A 15,000-nucleotide genomic window follows, 5' to 3' on the forward strand; every position below is an offset into this window, starting at 1 on the left:
AGGTGAGGAAACTGAGGCACAGAGTTATCAGACAGGGCCTGGGAACCCACATCACATGGCCTACTTCTTGCATCTGCCTGATCCACTGTCTCTCCGATCAGTGGCATGGGGGTTTGGGAATACTAGTTGACTCTAATTGGATATCCTGAGTCTGGCTCAGTAGGGCTGGGGAGAGAATCTGGGGCTTGAGAACATGTCTTTCCTCCCTGTCCCCAGGAGGTCAGTGCATTTCACAAGGCCCATCTGAAGGTCAAGTGTGTCCCTGGGGAGCCTTTGGACCCACCCGGGTAAGCTACTTTGGGGATGAGCTGGGTCACTCACCCAAATAGAGATTGTCCTCAGCTGGGTCATCCAAGACCTGGTGAGAAGGAGCAGACATGGGGGTGGGACTTGGGGAGGCTTGGGGTAGGGGTGCTTGCCAGCTCCAGGACCCACTGTGTGCTTTGCAACCACCCCAGATGATGGAGCAGGAACTGTGCCAGCACGAGGCTGATGAGGCCTCAGAAACCACTGGCCCCTGACCCTGGTCCACCACATGGCACCCTGTCCCTCTCCCCTTCTGCCATGGGGCTCACTTCTTGCCTCTGGAACAGCTCGTCTCCCTCCATGAGAACCTGAGGACATTCCAGAGCAGCCTCACCTGACCCCAGAAGCCCCCTGGCCAACCCTATCCCGGTTCTGGCCCTGCCCTTGGCACACCCCCCTTGGCAAAATCCCTGGGTCTATGCCAGGTGCCCCCTGCACCAAGGGCTACTCCATAGGCCTCATCGGCTTGCCACCTACCTCGATCAGCTTGACCACATTCACGTGGTCCAGCTTCTTCAGGATGGCAATCTCTTGGTATACCCGCTCCAGAGGCAGCAGCTGCTTGGCTGGGCCTCCCTGCGCAGCCTGGGACCCTCTGGGGGGAGGCCTACCTGTGACCAGGAACAGGAGTCCAGCCTGTCACAGGAGGCTGGGCCTCATCACAGCCCTGCAACCAGCCTCAAGCAAGAATCTTGCAAGACCTTGGCCTTGGCCTCAACCCACCAAGCACAGTCCCACCACCAGGCCTTTGCTCACTCTCTCCCTGTCCACCCCCAGTCCTAACGAAGCTAGCCTCCGAGGTCTCCTCCTCCGCCCCCAAGCCAGGAGCTCCCATGCACAGGACCAGACAGATACGCACGTGGGAAGCCGTACTGCTTCAGTAACTTCTTCTTGGAAAGAACTTTCATGGCCTGAGGAGGGAGAAGCAGAGATGTCACTTACATGGAGCCACCAGGAGCTAGAACAGGCTGGTTACATATGAACTGCGGTCCAGAAAGGCTCATGGGCACGTGGCACTGAGCGTGTGGACTGGCTGCAGTTACACTGAGTTGGGAGGTGGCCATGACTGAACCTTAGGCCTTACCCCTGTTTCCCATAACAACCCTTTCTGGAGCTCTCCCCTCGGAGGCATCCAGCCTCTGCTTGCATATTCCCAGGGTCAAGAAGCTCATTCCCTTTGCATTCTGGTAGGGACAGGGAGATTACTCCCTTCACAGGCAGCCTTGTCCACCGTCTTGGCACAGCTTCTGCCCACCCCCAAGTCATCTAGGGCCCAGTGTAGGCAACACCTCCTTCCTTTCCCCAGACTTACATAGTGCCTGTCTTCACTTTCGTTGTAGGCCAGCCTCACCACGCCGTAGGCACCCTGCAAAGAGGCAGAGGTCAGCCCCTGCTGGACAGGGCAGCCTCCCCCAGGACTAGGGGGAGAGGAGATGGGGAGCCTGAGCTGCTCCTGCCCCCCATCTCCTCCCACATCCCATCTCCACCCTGGCCTCCAGTGGGCATAAATTTCAGGCAGGCAAGGAGAGGGCTCCATGCCCTGGTCACTGCCCCTGCTGGGCTCAGCACAGCTCTATGCCTTCCCCAGTCCCGTCCATCAAAAAATCTGGGGAGAACTTCCCCAGTGGTTCAGTGGTTAAGAATCTACCTGCCAATGCAGGGGACAAGGGTTCGATCCTTGGTCTAGGAAGATTTCACATGCCATGGGGCAACTAAGCCCAGGCACCGCAACTACTGGGCCCACACTCTGGAGCCTGTGAGCCGCAGCTACTGAAGCCCGTGAGCCTAGATCCACGCTCGATATCAAGAAAAGCCACCGCAATGAGAAACCCATGCCCTGCAACAAAGAGTAGCCCCTGCTCAACGCGACCAGAGAAAGCCCATGCAGCAAGGAAGACCCAGGACAGGCAATAAATAAATAAACATATAAAACTCCAGGAAGTCAGGAATTAAGAATTATCTCCCATCCCCTGTAGAGGACAAAACTTCCCCCATATCCAGGGTAGGACCTTCTTGGCTCAGCCTCACATTCCCAGAGGAGGAGAGGGGATTGTGGAGGATCCAGACAGCGTGGCTCTGCAAACCCCCAAGACAAGTTCCCCCTGCTCCTGGCCTGCCCCCAGGCCTACCTTGCCAATCTCACTCTGCAGCTTGTACTGGTTCAGCTGTACGCAGTCCTGGTGGGGGAAAGAGAGGGGCCATCAGGCAGAGCTTGATCCAGAAGCAGCACTCCACGTGCACTTCCAGGGCCCAGTCCTGGCCCCAGGCCCCTCACCCCCAGCCCTGGGCCTCCTCAACATTTCAGGTTTAGATGGGGAACTGAGGTCGCGCCAACACCAAAAGCGATACTGAAAGCGACCAGAAGACTTGGATGATGTTTGAATATGTGAATGGTGAACCTTGCCTATGCTTTGCTCCCTGAGAAGTGGTGGAAAAATGCACTCATTTCCACCTGGATACTGGGGGCTGGGAGACCCTGATGTAAGAAATCCACGAGCAAGTGTTTCTAGAAGAAGCTGAATGAGGAGACTGTGTAGACAAGAAAAATGAGGACAGCCTTGGGACCAGAGACCAGAGCCCTGGCTCAGGCATAAAAACCTCAGCTTCTAAAATCTGTAGATTGCTCGGTACTTAGGTTCACTTTAGATTTAAGAGGCAAAGACAGAGCCAGTGGGAGCCCAGAGGCTGGTAGCACACTGGCAGTTTCTGAGTCACAGCAGACTCTGTGAGGCAGGATTAAAGTGGGGGACTCAAGCTGGCGAAGCCTTGGGGGACAGGAGAACACACTGTCTATCTTCAAATCTCGGAACAGACTTCTTGGGGAATAAGGGAGGGATCTATTTCCTAGGCTTAGACTGGGAGTGGGAATGGTGGGACTTATAGGAGGCAGCAACTGGCTCAGATGGAGCTCCCCTGGGTGGGAAGAGGCCACATAGGTAGTGAATTCCTCAGCTCCGGGGGTATGCAAACCAACGTCTGGACAGCTGTGTGGCAGGGGGAGGAGCAAAGGGTCCCAAAGGGTCTTCACTGAGGACAGCTGAGAAGCGCATGGGCACCCCCAGCTCTGCTCCACCAACCTCTGCGTCCGAGATGGCCACGTGGTGGGACTCAATGGTGGGCCTGCGCCAGGCCCGCGGGGAGATGTGACTGGCAGGCCCCGTGGCGTAAGGCCCAGCCTGGGCCTCCAGGCAGCTCCCCGCTGGCCGTTCCTGCAGGGAGAACTTCCTTGTCGAGAGGCTGGGCCGGACTGCAGGGTGTCTTGAAGGACCGCTGGGGATCAGGGAGGCTGCTCTGGTCCGCGACGGAGGGTCCACACAGTTCCTGGGAGGCTCCGGGCTGCCATCCGTCTCCTCCAAGTGGGTCACATCAATGGCTGCCACTCGCTCCACCAACTCAGCCCGAGGGTCCTGGCAGCAGACCGCCGGGCCCCCCTCCATTGCCACAGTCAAGGGGGTCCTCAGTGCAGCCTTATGGGGAGCCTGAGAAAAGAGGGCAGAGAAGGCTCCAGTCCTGGCCACCGAGCAAGGAGGTCAGGTTCCCAGGCCCCACCCCCACCATAGCCACAAATTGCGAGTCCCACCTCCATGCCTTTGCCCTGCTTGTTCCCTCTGCCTGGGTCGCCAGCATCCAAACTGAGGTCTCCCTCCTCACTAAAGGAATGCCAGAGGGCTTCCCTGATGGCTCAGTGGAAAAGAATCCGCCTGCCAATGCAGGAGACAGGGGTTCGATCCCTGATCTGGGAGGATCCCACGTACCGTGGAGCAACTAAGCCCATGCGCCACAATTACTGAAGTTGAGCCTGAGCTCTAGAACCCAGAAACAGCAACTACCGAGCCCACGTGCCGCAACTACTGAAGCCCAGGGCCCTAGAGCCCGTGCGCTACAAGAGACGCCACCACAGTGAGAAGCCTGCGCGCTGCCACCAGACAATAGCCGGCGCAGCCATGAAGACCCAGCACAGCCAAAAATACATACAGGTTTTTTTAAAAAAAGGAATTCCAGGAACTCATCTGGCTCTGCTGCACACCAGCCCTCTAGACCTCAGTATTCCCATCTGTAAAACAGGCACATCAGCCTTGCTGGCTTCACAGGGAAGCAGGGAGAATTCGATATTCTGGAGTCAGAACAGACAGACATGGGCAGAACTGGAGGCCTCGCGGCACTGGCAGAAACAGAACCCAGGGTCAGCTTGGGCCCCCATCCAGCAGACAGCCCAGTGACTCACAGCTCCACCCCTTGACAGCAGAGCATTCCAAGGCTGCTGCCACCGCCGCTGCACTGCCTGAAGCCGAGCTGAGCTCCTGATGCTTCAGGTCCCCCCCTCCACCCCTGTTGCTGCTTCCAGGAAGACTTCCCTGGGGCTCCAGCCTCTCCCACCCTGGCACCTTCTCCAGGGAGGCCTCTCCAGGGCCATAGGGCAAGTCTCCCATCGCTCCCTTCCCTGCCCCAGCAGAGCCTGCAGCCCAGGACAGGCTCCATTAGAGGAGGGGGCTACTGCTCTGATGACGGTGAAGAGAGACTTCACTGCACTTATTTCTCCTGGTTTTCCCTTCCAGTTTATTCATGTGGCCAAAATGTTCGCCTCATCTGTTCAGGTTGAGATGCTCCCCTGGCCTGGCCTTGCACCCTGGTCCTACTGTAGTCTGAGCCCCCAGCAAGGCCCCAGACCTCTCCAGCTTGAACCCCAAACCAACCTCTGGTGTCCAGTCCCAGCCCTCATATTCAACCACATCCCTGGGCTGAACCCTGACCCCGGGCTGAACCCGGATACGCAGGCTGGGACTCCATTTCTGCCCAGGGCTGAGCACAGGCCCCACCCCACTCAGTGCCCCTCCCCCTTCCTGGACCAGACTGAGTATCTTCTCCGGAAAAGGAAGTAAGTGGACTCCTGACCCTCTGCCCTTCCTGTCTGGTGGTAACTTGCACTGTCACCACAAAACAATTTCGAGAACATGGTCTTTATCTCACTCCTTATTCCCCCATCACCTTACTTTGACAGATGTCAAGGAGGCTGGGCTCGCTGGAGTCCACTGGCTACAGAGGAGCCTGGGCTGGGTTCCTGTCCTGCCTGCCAACCTACCTAGGGCAGCTCCTTCCCAGCTCTGAGCCTCAGTCTTCCCATCTGTACTACAGATGCAGGACCTTCCCAGATTCCCAAGCCTACAACTTGGAAATGAACTGTGGGTAAGGGCATGGTCCAGACCCCCTGTGTCTGACACCAAAGTATTGAATGAGTGGTAGCCTGGTGGAGCTGATGTTGGCATGCAGAAAGGAAGGGGGAAGGGGATCTAGACTGGCAACAGGAAAAGATACGGACGCTGGACCTAAAGGAGTGAGGGGAATGTGAGCATCGGGAAGGCCTCCCTGGAGGAGGTTAGAGTGGCAAATAGACTAAAACATTGGGAAGGCTTCTCTGAAGTAGGTGAGGAAGTGAGTAGGGCTGGAGCATCATGGAGGCCTTCCTGGAGGAGATGGAATGGGATTAGAGCATCAGAAAGGCTTTAGGAACCAGATGGTTTCAAGAAGGAAGAAGCCAGGGCTAAAAGGAACCCTCCAAGCCTGGCCCACCCTGCCACCCTTCCCCCTCACTCTGTAAGTTCTTTTTCTCCCACATAAACTCCACAGATTAGGGTTCTTGTCTGCCTTGTCTCCATAAAACCACTAGCCTCTGCAGCAGTACCTGAGGCATCGTAGGCGTTCAATAAATATTTGCCATAGTGATCATTACAGTCCTGGCCCCATTACACAGATGGGAAAGCAGAGAGGAGAGAGGGAACCCCAAGGAGCTTAAGACCCCAGCCCACAGCAGGGAATGGATGGCAGTGTCTGGAACTCTTGTCCTCTGGTCCCCAGCAGGAACCCAGGGGACTGAGAACCATCACAGGCAGAGGCCACAGGCTGCAGAGCCCAACAAATTTGCGTATGATTTTCCCTGAGACTGTCACCCTTTTTTTCTCAGATGAGGAAAGTAGGGCCCAGCAAGGGACAGGGGTGGGTCTGGGGTCACACCTCAGGTCAGGGCAGACCCTTCCTGCTCCACTCTGGGGCCCTGTTCCCTGGTTTAGGACCCAGGCTCTGAAGCCAGGCTGCCAGGCCAACGCCCCTTCCTGGTGGTGTGCCCATCCACGGGCAGGTGACTGATCTCTGTGCCTGGGTTTTCCCCATCTGCTGAATGGGGTTAGCAGCAGTATCACTGCCCAGGTGGCTGGGAGGAGTAAAGGAAGGAATGCCCTTACCGGGCTCAGAACCGGGCCTGCCCCTAACGGAGCCCCGTAAAACTGAGTTGTTGTGTTGCTGTTGTTGTGATTGCCTGGGACACGCGGTGGCCCAGATGGAGGCGTGGGCGGCACAGGCAGCTGTGAGAGCTGACGTCAGGCCCTCCACACTCCCTCCCGCCTGGATCAGATTCAGGTGACTAAGCACGGCTATGCAGGAGGTGCCCCGGGGAGGCCCCCGGTTCCTGCCTGTGTCCAGGCGACAGGGCCTGGCACCCTGTGTGTGAGGGTGTGTGTCAAGTGAGAGAATATGGGCGAGCAGGGCTGTCAGCTCTGGGTAACAGTGTGTGTGGGGGGAGGGGGTTCTGCACACAGGAGCCCGTCTGCCCGGAAACAAAAATCTACGGCTGTGGTCTACATTCAGTGGTTAAGCATGTTCATGTGCGTTGTGTGTCTTGGGGTCTTTGTGTACCCGTGCCCCAGGATTGGGGGAGGGGGTGGGCCCTGCACCCGCTGGGTGCCATGGGAACCTGATCTCAGAAAGTCAAGTTGGAACCTCCCACGTTCCCACACAGTCACCTGTCCACCAGCCCGGGGCTGCCTGCTGGGCTGGGCTGTATGTCTTGGGTAGGACCCATCCCTCTCTGGAAGCTCACCCAGGGTGTTTCTCAAGGCCATCCCCAAGCTTAAGCCCTTAAGTCTATAGACACTGTATAGAAACTGACTCGGCGGCTAGCTAGGAGCCACATGGGCATAAAGAAGGACAGACAGGCTGGCAGCCAGGCCCAGGGCAGAGCAAGGACTTCTACAGGCATGGGGAGCCTTCTAGGGACCAGCTTGGTCCTGCAGGTGAGAATGGCCAGGCTCAGGCCCTTCCTCACTGAGAAGCACGACCCCCAGCTGTCCTCCCAGACAGGGGCTATGTTGCCCTGGACACATCATTGAACTTTTGGAGCCTCAGTATGCTATGTGAATAGGATAGATAGCCCCCATCCTGCCATCTCCCAGGGCTATGGGAGGAAGTGAATGAGACTATGGACGTTGAAGCAGATTGTGTCTGAGTGATGTGGGGCCAGGATATGTCTGTCACAACCACCCAGAGAGAGAGCCTTGTTGTGCACACAAAGTGCAGCCTCAAGGACTTCCCTGGTGGTCCAGTGGTTGAGAATCCGCCTGCCAATGCAGGGGACACAGGTTCGATCCCTGATCCAGGAAGATGCCACATGCATCAAGGCAACTAAGCCTGTGTACCACAACTACTGAAGCCCGCACGCCTGTGCTCTGCAACAAGAGAAGCCAATGCACACAATGAGGGAGTAACCCCTGCTCGCTGCAACTAGAGAAAGCTCACGTGTAGCAACAATGACCAGTGCAGACAAAAAAGAAAAAAAAAGTTACTCTTAAAAACACAAAAACAAACAAAAGCCCACAAAGCATAGCCCCATATCTACCCCTGGCTCCAGGATGGCCTGGCACATTACCCAGCTCAGACTTCTCCTTCCAGGCTATGTCCCTCATCCCCACCTCATTCCCAGGTATCTGGCTGCTCCTAAGGGATGCAGGGGGCTTCCCAGGAGGCCCTCCTGGTTGCCAATGCAGGAGACACAAGAGACTTGGGTTCGATCCCTGGGTCAGGAAGATCCCCTGGAGGAGGGAATGGCAATGCACTCCAGTATTCTTCTCTGGGAAATGCCATGGACAGAGGATCCTGTCGGGCTACAGTCCATGGAATCGCAAAGAGTCAGACATGACTGAAGGGACTTAGCCCGCAGCGCACAGGGGATGCAGACCCTGGCTCCAGACCCCATAGGACCAGGTCTCCTCTTCAAGATGAACCTCATCAACTTGGTCCCTCAGAGGAGGCCCAGAAGAGGACAGAGCAGGCATATCTTGCTCTCACCCACACTGGTTCAAGCAGCCCCGCCTGGGATGAATGTCTTCAGATCTCGCCCTGAATTCTGGAAGGCCGCTGGGAATCTCAGGGCCAGGTTGAGCAGGGGCCCAGCTACCATCTAGGCAAGACAAGACATGGCCCTGGTTGCCAGGGGACAGGCCAGAAGGGAAAGCTGTAAGGAGGTGGTCTGGTCCCCTGGGACCAGACATAGAAGGTGGCCTTGGTATCCCTAGGCTGCCTCACAGGAGCTGTGTTTATGCTCCTGACAAGTGTCTGGATGGCCCTGGCAACGGGTGGCCTCCGCGGCTCCCGCCTCCGCCTGGGATGACTCAGTCCCCTCGGGGGAGGCCCAGGCGTCTGGTGCCAAGTCATGCTGGAGGATGCCTGCTGTGACAACGCCCCCTCCCACCATCCCCAGGGAGGCCCCAGCCACTGAGGTGGGCTCTGCGCCTAATTCAGCCCAGCAGCCCTTAGCACATCCTCAGTGGCTCCTGCTGATGTCCTCCAGGTCCTCCCTCCTCTCTCTGCCCCTCCTCATCCTCCAAACCAGGTCCATGCCTCCAGCCCAACTCCTTCCAGCCAGCTGCCTCCTCCCCTCGGTGCTCCCCGGCAGCTCGGTTCCAATTCAGCTTAGCATTTCCCTCGAGTCCGCTCTTCCTCCTCTGTCCCCATCTCAGAGATGAGTGCCATCATCCTCCCAGTTCTCCCAGGCCAGAAGCCTGGCAGCCCTCCTTATCACCCATCGTTTCCCTTTTGCCCATCCTTAACCCCCGAACCTTACCCCACTTACTCTCCACTCTGGCCGAAAGTCCCAAACTGCAGACTCTCTTGTGCTGCCAGCCCTTCAGACAGGCTGTGCCTTCTGCCAGGAACACACCTCCCTCTCCTTGGCTGCTGGAGGACAATTCAGACATCTCCTCCCTGATCTCCCCACAGCTGGGTGAGGTCACCAAACTTAACTCCTTAAAAAGTCCAGATCCAGCCCTCCACTTTCCTTCCCCACTATTTCCTCCATACCTGCCACCCACCCCCAGGCTCACACCTCAATCCCACCCCACCCCATCCTCCATACCACTTCCTAGAGGGGATATTGCTAACATGCAAGTTAATTTGGTCTCAGTTCTTCCAGACCTGGCCTTCCAGGATCTTGGAATCTGAAGGACAGAAGAGCAGGAGACCTTGCTCTGAGCAGCGAGGAGACTGGGGCTCAGAGGCTGGGAAGCAGCCAGGGAACCCAGAGCCATTCATTCACATGAAAAAAACTCAACTGAGCACTTGCTGTATGTGCCAGGCACGGTGTTAGGTGCCAGGAGATAAAGCACCAAACCAAAAAGACAAAGTCCCTGCTTCAGTGAAGTTTAATTTCTAGTGGGACAAGAAGCAACAAACAAGAAAGCTGGGAATTAATAGATGGCATGTCAAGTGGTACATGCTGTGGAGAAAAAAATTACAGTTGTCTGAGGGGAATCAAGAGTGAGGCCCAGGAACTTCCCTGGTGGTCCAGTGGTGACGAATCCACCTTGCAATGCAGGGGACATGGGTTCCATCCCTGGTCAGGGAACCAAGACCCCACATGCTGCTGAGCAACTAAGACCACGTACCACAAAGAGTCCATGAGCCGAAGATCCTTCAAGGAAAGATCCCACATGACTCAAACAAAGATTCCATGTGTCAGAACTAAGACCCAATGCGTCCAGATAAGACGGTGATCATGCTATCTGAGGAACAGCAAGGAGGCCGATGTCCTTGGAGTGTGGTGTCCATGTGTGAGAGGTACCTGATGGCAAGCAGAGTCCCACCTTGATGAGAAGGCACAGTCATTCACTGTGCCTGGTCTCAGGGATGGCTTCCTGGAGGAGGTGGCATTTAAGCTCCTGATCGCTGAGTAAGAGTTTCAGAGGAGGCGATGGAAGGTCACACTGTGCATGACAGACAGCCACTTCCTGGCTGGGACGCAGGGCTTGGCCTCGGGGGTCTTTTTGGACAGAGACCAGGAAATCTCAAAAGCCAAAGGAAGGGTCTGAGTAGGGGAGTGACTGCGTTGGATGAGATTTAAAAAAAAAGAACCCTCTGTCCTCTGTGGGGACTAGGGCTAACAGGCCAAGGAAGAGGCAGGGGTCCCCAGAGTCTGTGGGCCTAGGATACAGTCTGGCACTCGGTGGGTGCTCCATCTGTATGCTCTAGAGGGAAAAATGAGGGATGTGGGGGCGACCAGTGCATCCTCAAGGACACAAGCTGTTTGCTCCTGCAGACTCCCCACCCCCGTGGCGGATATAAACCCCATGTGTGCCCACCCAGACATAGTCCTGTGACCTGGGACATAACCTTCTCTACACACTCCTGTACCCCGAACACACACATACACACACCACTCCCGGAGCAGGCGCACGCCCATGTCCGCGTGACCCGCCCTCACACACCACTCCATCCAGTAAATGCACCCCCCTCACACACACAGGCACACTCCTATGCCCACGTGACACACGCACACCCGCCTCCAAACACCACACACAGGTCCTCGAGCACGTGTGCACCCTCCGAGCTACCAGTTCTGCGCCTGTCAGGCCGCAGCCACCGCAGCCTCCACCTCCGCCGCCCCCCTCCGCCCCCGCCCCAGCCAGGAGGACTGCGCAGCGCAGCCGAAGCCACGAGAGCGTTGCATCTGTCCCATTCATCCTCCAGCCCCAGCTCCTGCAGGAAGACTCGGGGGAGGGCCGTGTGGGCGGAGCGCTCCGCGCAGATCCACACGTGGGTGCCCCAGTCTGGGCCCACTCCTCATAGGCACGGCCTCCCACCAAGAGCAGGGAAGGGGGTAGTGCGCTGGGTATGGACGCGGTCCCGCAGATCAGAGCTAGGCATGGGACGCAGACGGCGGAGCGTCCTCGGAGATGCGGTCCCGGGTCCCGGGTGCCGGCGCAGACAGATGCAGGCTCCGGCAGGAGGCACCCCAAAGACTGGGCCCCGCAGACCGAAGGGGGAGGATCCCCGCATGGACTAGGTCTGGGCTGTCTTCGCAACCTCCCAGACCATCCCTCTCCCCTACAGGCTCCGGGCAGACGATCAGGCGTTGGTCCCCTCACGCTCCCCCGCCCTTGACCCCCCACCCCCCCAAGCCGACCCCTACCTCAGCGTCCAACGACAGTCTCCGCGGCCCTGCGGGTTGCCAGGCTCGCTCCCGCGGCGCGCACCCCGCCCCGCCCGCCTTCCCAGGGCCGAGATCACCGAGCTCAGACCCGCGGCGCCGCGGCTCCAGGCTGCGCTCGCTCCTCCGCCAGCTGCCGCGCCCGGCGCGCGCTCATTGGTGGAGCTGCGCGGCCCCCCTCCGGAGTTGCCCAATCAGAGCCCAGGACTCTCGCCCGGCTCCCAGAGGGGAGGGGCCGCGGCGGGCGGTGGCTCCAGAGAGGCACCTCCCCCTGCGGCGGGACCGGCCTCGTCACGCCCCCATCGCTACCTGGGGTCCCCCGAAATCCTTCCAGGCCGCGGCCTGCGCCCCTTAGCGGGGCCTGGAGGGTACGGGTGCTTCCCTACGCTTTGTCCCCCAGCCATCTCGGCCTGGCAGGGGCAAGAGCGCACCCCCGCCCTCGGGGGCGGGTATGAGGCGCAGTGTGTATTAGGGGAGGGGCGAAGCGAGATCAGCCACTGGATGGGGCCCAGGCCTAGGGCCAGGGAGAAAGGCCTTGAATGGTAGACTCAGGAGTTTAGCCTTCTGCTGCTGTGGGGTGTAGGGGGAAAGGGAAGCGGTTCTAACATAATGCTGGGGTCAGAATCGGGTTGTCACTTGGGGAAGGGACCTATGAGCAGGCAACAGGAATAGCCTAGCTGGGGCGGGAGGTCTTGAGCTTGGAGGTAGCCCACCTCTTCCCTGGCAAGTTCATCAGTTATTGGTTCAGTTACATTCTGCACTTGTATACCCTCTGGCACCTCACTCCACCACTTGTCCAAGATGGAGCCCCATATCACACCTGCAAACCTAGCCTCTTGCGTCCCTGTCTCAATCTGGAGCCAGAAACCTGGGAGTCTGGATAGCCAACCCCTTTCCTGTTCCAACCAGTAGATCACCAAGCCCTGCCCAACTTCCTTCTTAAATATTCCTGGAATCCAGCCACTTATTTCTACTTCTCTGTCCCTCTCTTATCTCAGATCACTGTCTTCCTGCACCTGAATTGCTACAGCCGCCTCCTCCTGGGACTCCCAGCCCCAAGCAACCTCGTCGCCCTCCCCCACCACCCTCACCCACTTAGCTTTTCTCTACCTGGTGTCCAGAACAATATTTCAGAAACACAAGTCCAACTGGTCAGCTCCTGCTTAGGAGTCTCCCATGGCTCAGCAGTACCCTGGGAATAGATCTAATCAGGCTCTCCATGACATCAGTCCTAACCACCAGCTCTACTCCTTTCAGGGCTTGATTCAATGCTTCTTCTACCAGAAACCCTTCCCCATGACCTCACTGCACAGCACGGGTTAACAACCTTCCTTAGGGACTTCCTTGGAAGTTTATGGCATCTGTTTACTTGCCTGTTCCCCTCTCTGAACTGTGAGCTCCTTGACGGCAGGACTGTGCCTGATTCATCCAGCACACAGCTTGACACATTGCATGAAAGATGTTTGTTGAGTGAATAATTAATTTTATATGGCAATCGGGGGATCAGATGTGTGGGGTTGGAGTTCAGGGAAGAGAGCTGGGCCAGTGAGGCGTTTTGAGGAGTTATCAGGAAGGACCCATAGTAGAGCCATGGGAAAGGGTGAGATAACTCAGAGCAAATACACAGGGGCTGCGGACAGACAGTTTTAGGGGAGAAAAAATCTCTGTAGTAGTATAGTGTTAGACGCTCAGTCATGTCCGACTCTTTGTGACCCTATGGACTGTAGCCCACCAGGTTTCTCTGTCCATGGAATTCTCCAGGCAAGATTACTGGAGTGGGTTGCCATTTCCTCCTCCAGGGGATCTTCCCAACCCAGAGATTGAACCCAGGTCTCCTGCACTGCAGGCAGATTCTTTACCATTTGAGCCACCAGGGAAGCCCCAAAATCTCTGTAGTAGGCAGAATCAGTTCTGACTTACATAACAGAAATTCCACGTAAAAGCCTCAGGGTAAACAGTCCTGAGTTGGTATTGTAAGCAGATAAAGTAAGGAGGCCCAGAGAAAAAGAACCAAATGTAGCATTTTGGTATAAGAGAAGTCATTTGTTCCCTAAGCCGCTTTTGTGATCCAAGCCTGGCCACAATGCTTGTCTTTGAACAGGTCTCAATAATGAATGAACAGGTCCCAGTAATTAATGATTTTAAAGGAACAAAAGAATGCAGGATCAAACAACTGTTGTCAGGCAAAGAAGTAGCAGCAGCAAAGATGATATATCAGTGGTAAAGACCCCGCAGTTCTGTTTCAATGGTAAAGATTAGCCTGAAGCACTTTCTTGAGTTGTTTTGCAGAATTGAAACCCCCTTCAACCACTAGATCAACCGAAACCTAAGGGATGACCCTGAGCTTTTCTGACCCTCCTGTCAACCTTTGCCCCAGTTCTATGATACGTAAACTCCCCAAGCCTCTTCATGAATAATAAGCATGTGCCTTAAGCTTGAAACTTCCCCAGTTTTGCTGTTCCAAGAGACATTGTTACAGAGAAAGATCCCCAGTGTTCTCCTTACTTGCTACAAGTAATAAATCCTTCCTTCTCCCACTCTTTGGCTTGGTTGTGTGCTTTCACTGGACACCCACTACAAGATGAACCTAGTTTGGGGGCAACAGTTTTGCTCCAGCTCTGCTCCACAAAGACCTCCCAGATGTGACTCTTTCCACTCACTGCTCCAGCAACCTCTGGATTTGACTCTTGTCCTCATGATTCAAGGTGATGGCTAGAGTTCCAACCATCACATATGAATTCCAGGCAGTGAGATGGAGACAAAGATAAAGAACCGGGCAAAAGATCTACCAGCTTTCTTTTAATGAAAGTTCCCAGAAGGTGTCACATGACACTTCTACAAACATCCAATTAGCTATAACTTAGTCACATGACCAGAGCCAGTTGCAAGAGGTGGCTGAGAAATGCAGCTTCTAGGCAGCCTCATACCCAACCAAGAACCAAAGGCTGTATCACTGTAGAGACTACATATCTGGGGACAGCTTGCTGACTCCACCATTGGCAGAGAGGATAGACAGAGGGACAGAGCACTGCTGTGTACCAGGCTCCATGCTAGGCACTTTATATATCTTAGCCCAACCTGAGTAGAGGCTATTATTATCCCTGACTCACAGAGGCAGCTTGGTGAGTTAAGCAACTTGCCCAAGTACATATAGTGGCAGAACTGCAATTCAAAACTATCTTTTCCCTGTATACTAGGCTGGCTAGGAAAATCAGGGGAGGGTGGGACCTAGGAGTTGCTGAAAGGAAATCTTTCAACAAAGCAGGGCTTGGCCAACAGTGTCAGAGACTGACAGGCCAAGCAGGATATGGGCTGAAGTGTCTGCTTGAATGTGGCAACAAGGGCACTGCTGGTAACCTTGGCAAGGGCATCTAGAAAGGTGGTAGGGGCTGGAGGCCAATTGTAGAGGGGGGGATGCAGAGGGAATACGTGTAGACTGGTCT

At 56.1% G+C, this 15,000-nt stretch overlaps 1 protein-coding gene across 2 annotated transcripts in view; it reads right to left on the reverse strand.

Annotated features, from left to right (window-relative positions):
• The window catches only part of CAMKK1 (calcium/calmodulin dependent protein kinase kinase 1), a 29,808-nt gene extending 18,114 nt beyond the window's left edge, over positions 1 to 11,694 (reverse strand). The window contains exons 1-7 of one of the 2 annotated variants that reach the window (XM_019980863.2): positions 11,540 to 11,694; positions 3,384 to 3,785; positions 2,436 to 2,483; positions 1,619 to 1,672; positions 1,166 to 1,217; positions 784 to 917; positions 322 to 358 (exon numbers count right to left, since the gene is read on the reverse strand). In XM_019980863.2, the coding sequence (XP_019836422.2) occupies positions 322 to 358; positions 784 to 917; positions 1,166 to 1,217; positions 1,619 to 1,672; positions 2,436 to 2,483; positions 3,384 to 3,743 (685 nt within the window). In that variant the 5' untranslated portion in view covers positions 3,744 to 3,785; positions 11,540 to 11,694. Of the gene's footprint in view, positions 1 to 321; positions 359 to 783; positions 918 to 1,165; positions 1,218 to 1,618; positions 1,673 to 2,435; positions 2,484 to 3,383; positions 3,786 to 9,205; positions 9,340 to 11,539 lie in introns of those variants that run through there. The other variant, XM_070772840.1, reaches the window with a different exon arrangement.
• Between the last annotated feature and the right edge of the window lie 3,306 nt (positions 11,695 to 15,000).

The sequence above is a fragment of the Bos indicus genome, chromosome 19 (genome assembly GCF_029378745.1).
Source record: "Bos indicus isolate NIAB-ARS_2022 breed Sahiwal x Tharparkar chromosome 19, NIAB-ARS_B.indTharparkar_mat_pri_1.0, whole genome shotgun sequence".
NCBI lineage: Eukaryota > Metazoa > Chordata > Mammalia > Artiodactyla > Bovidae > Bos > Bos indicus.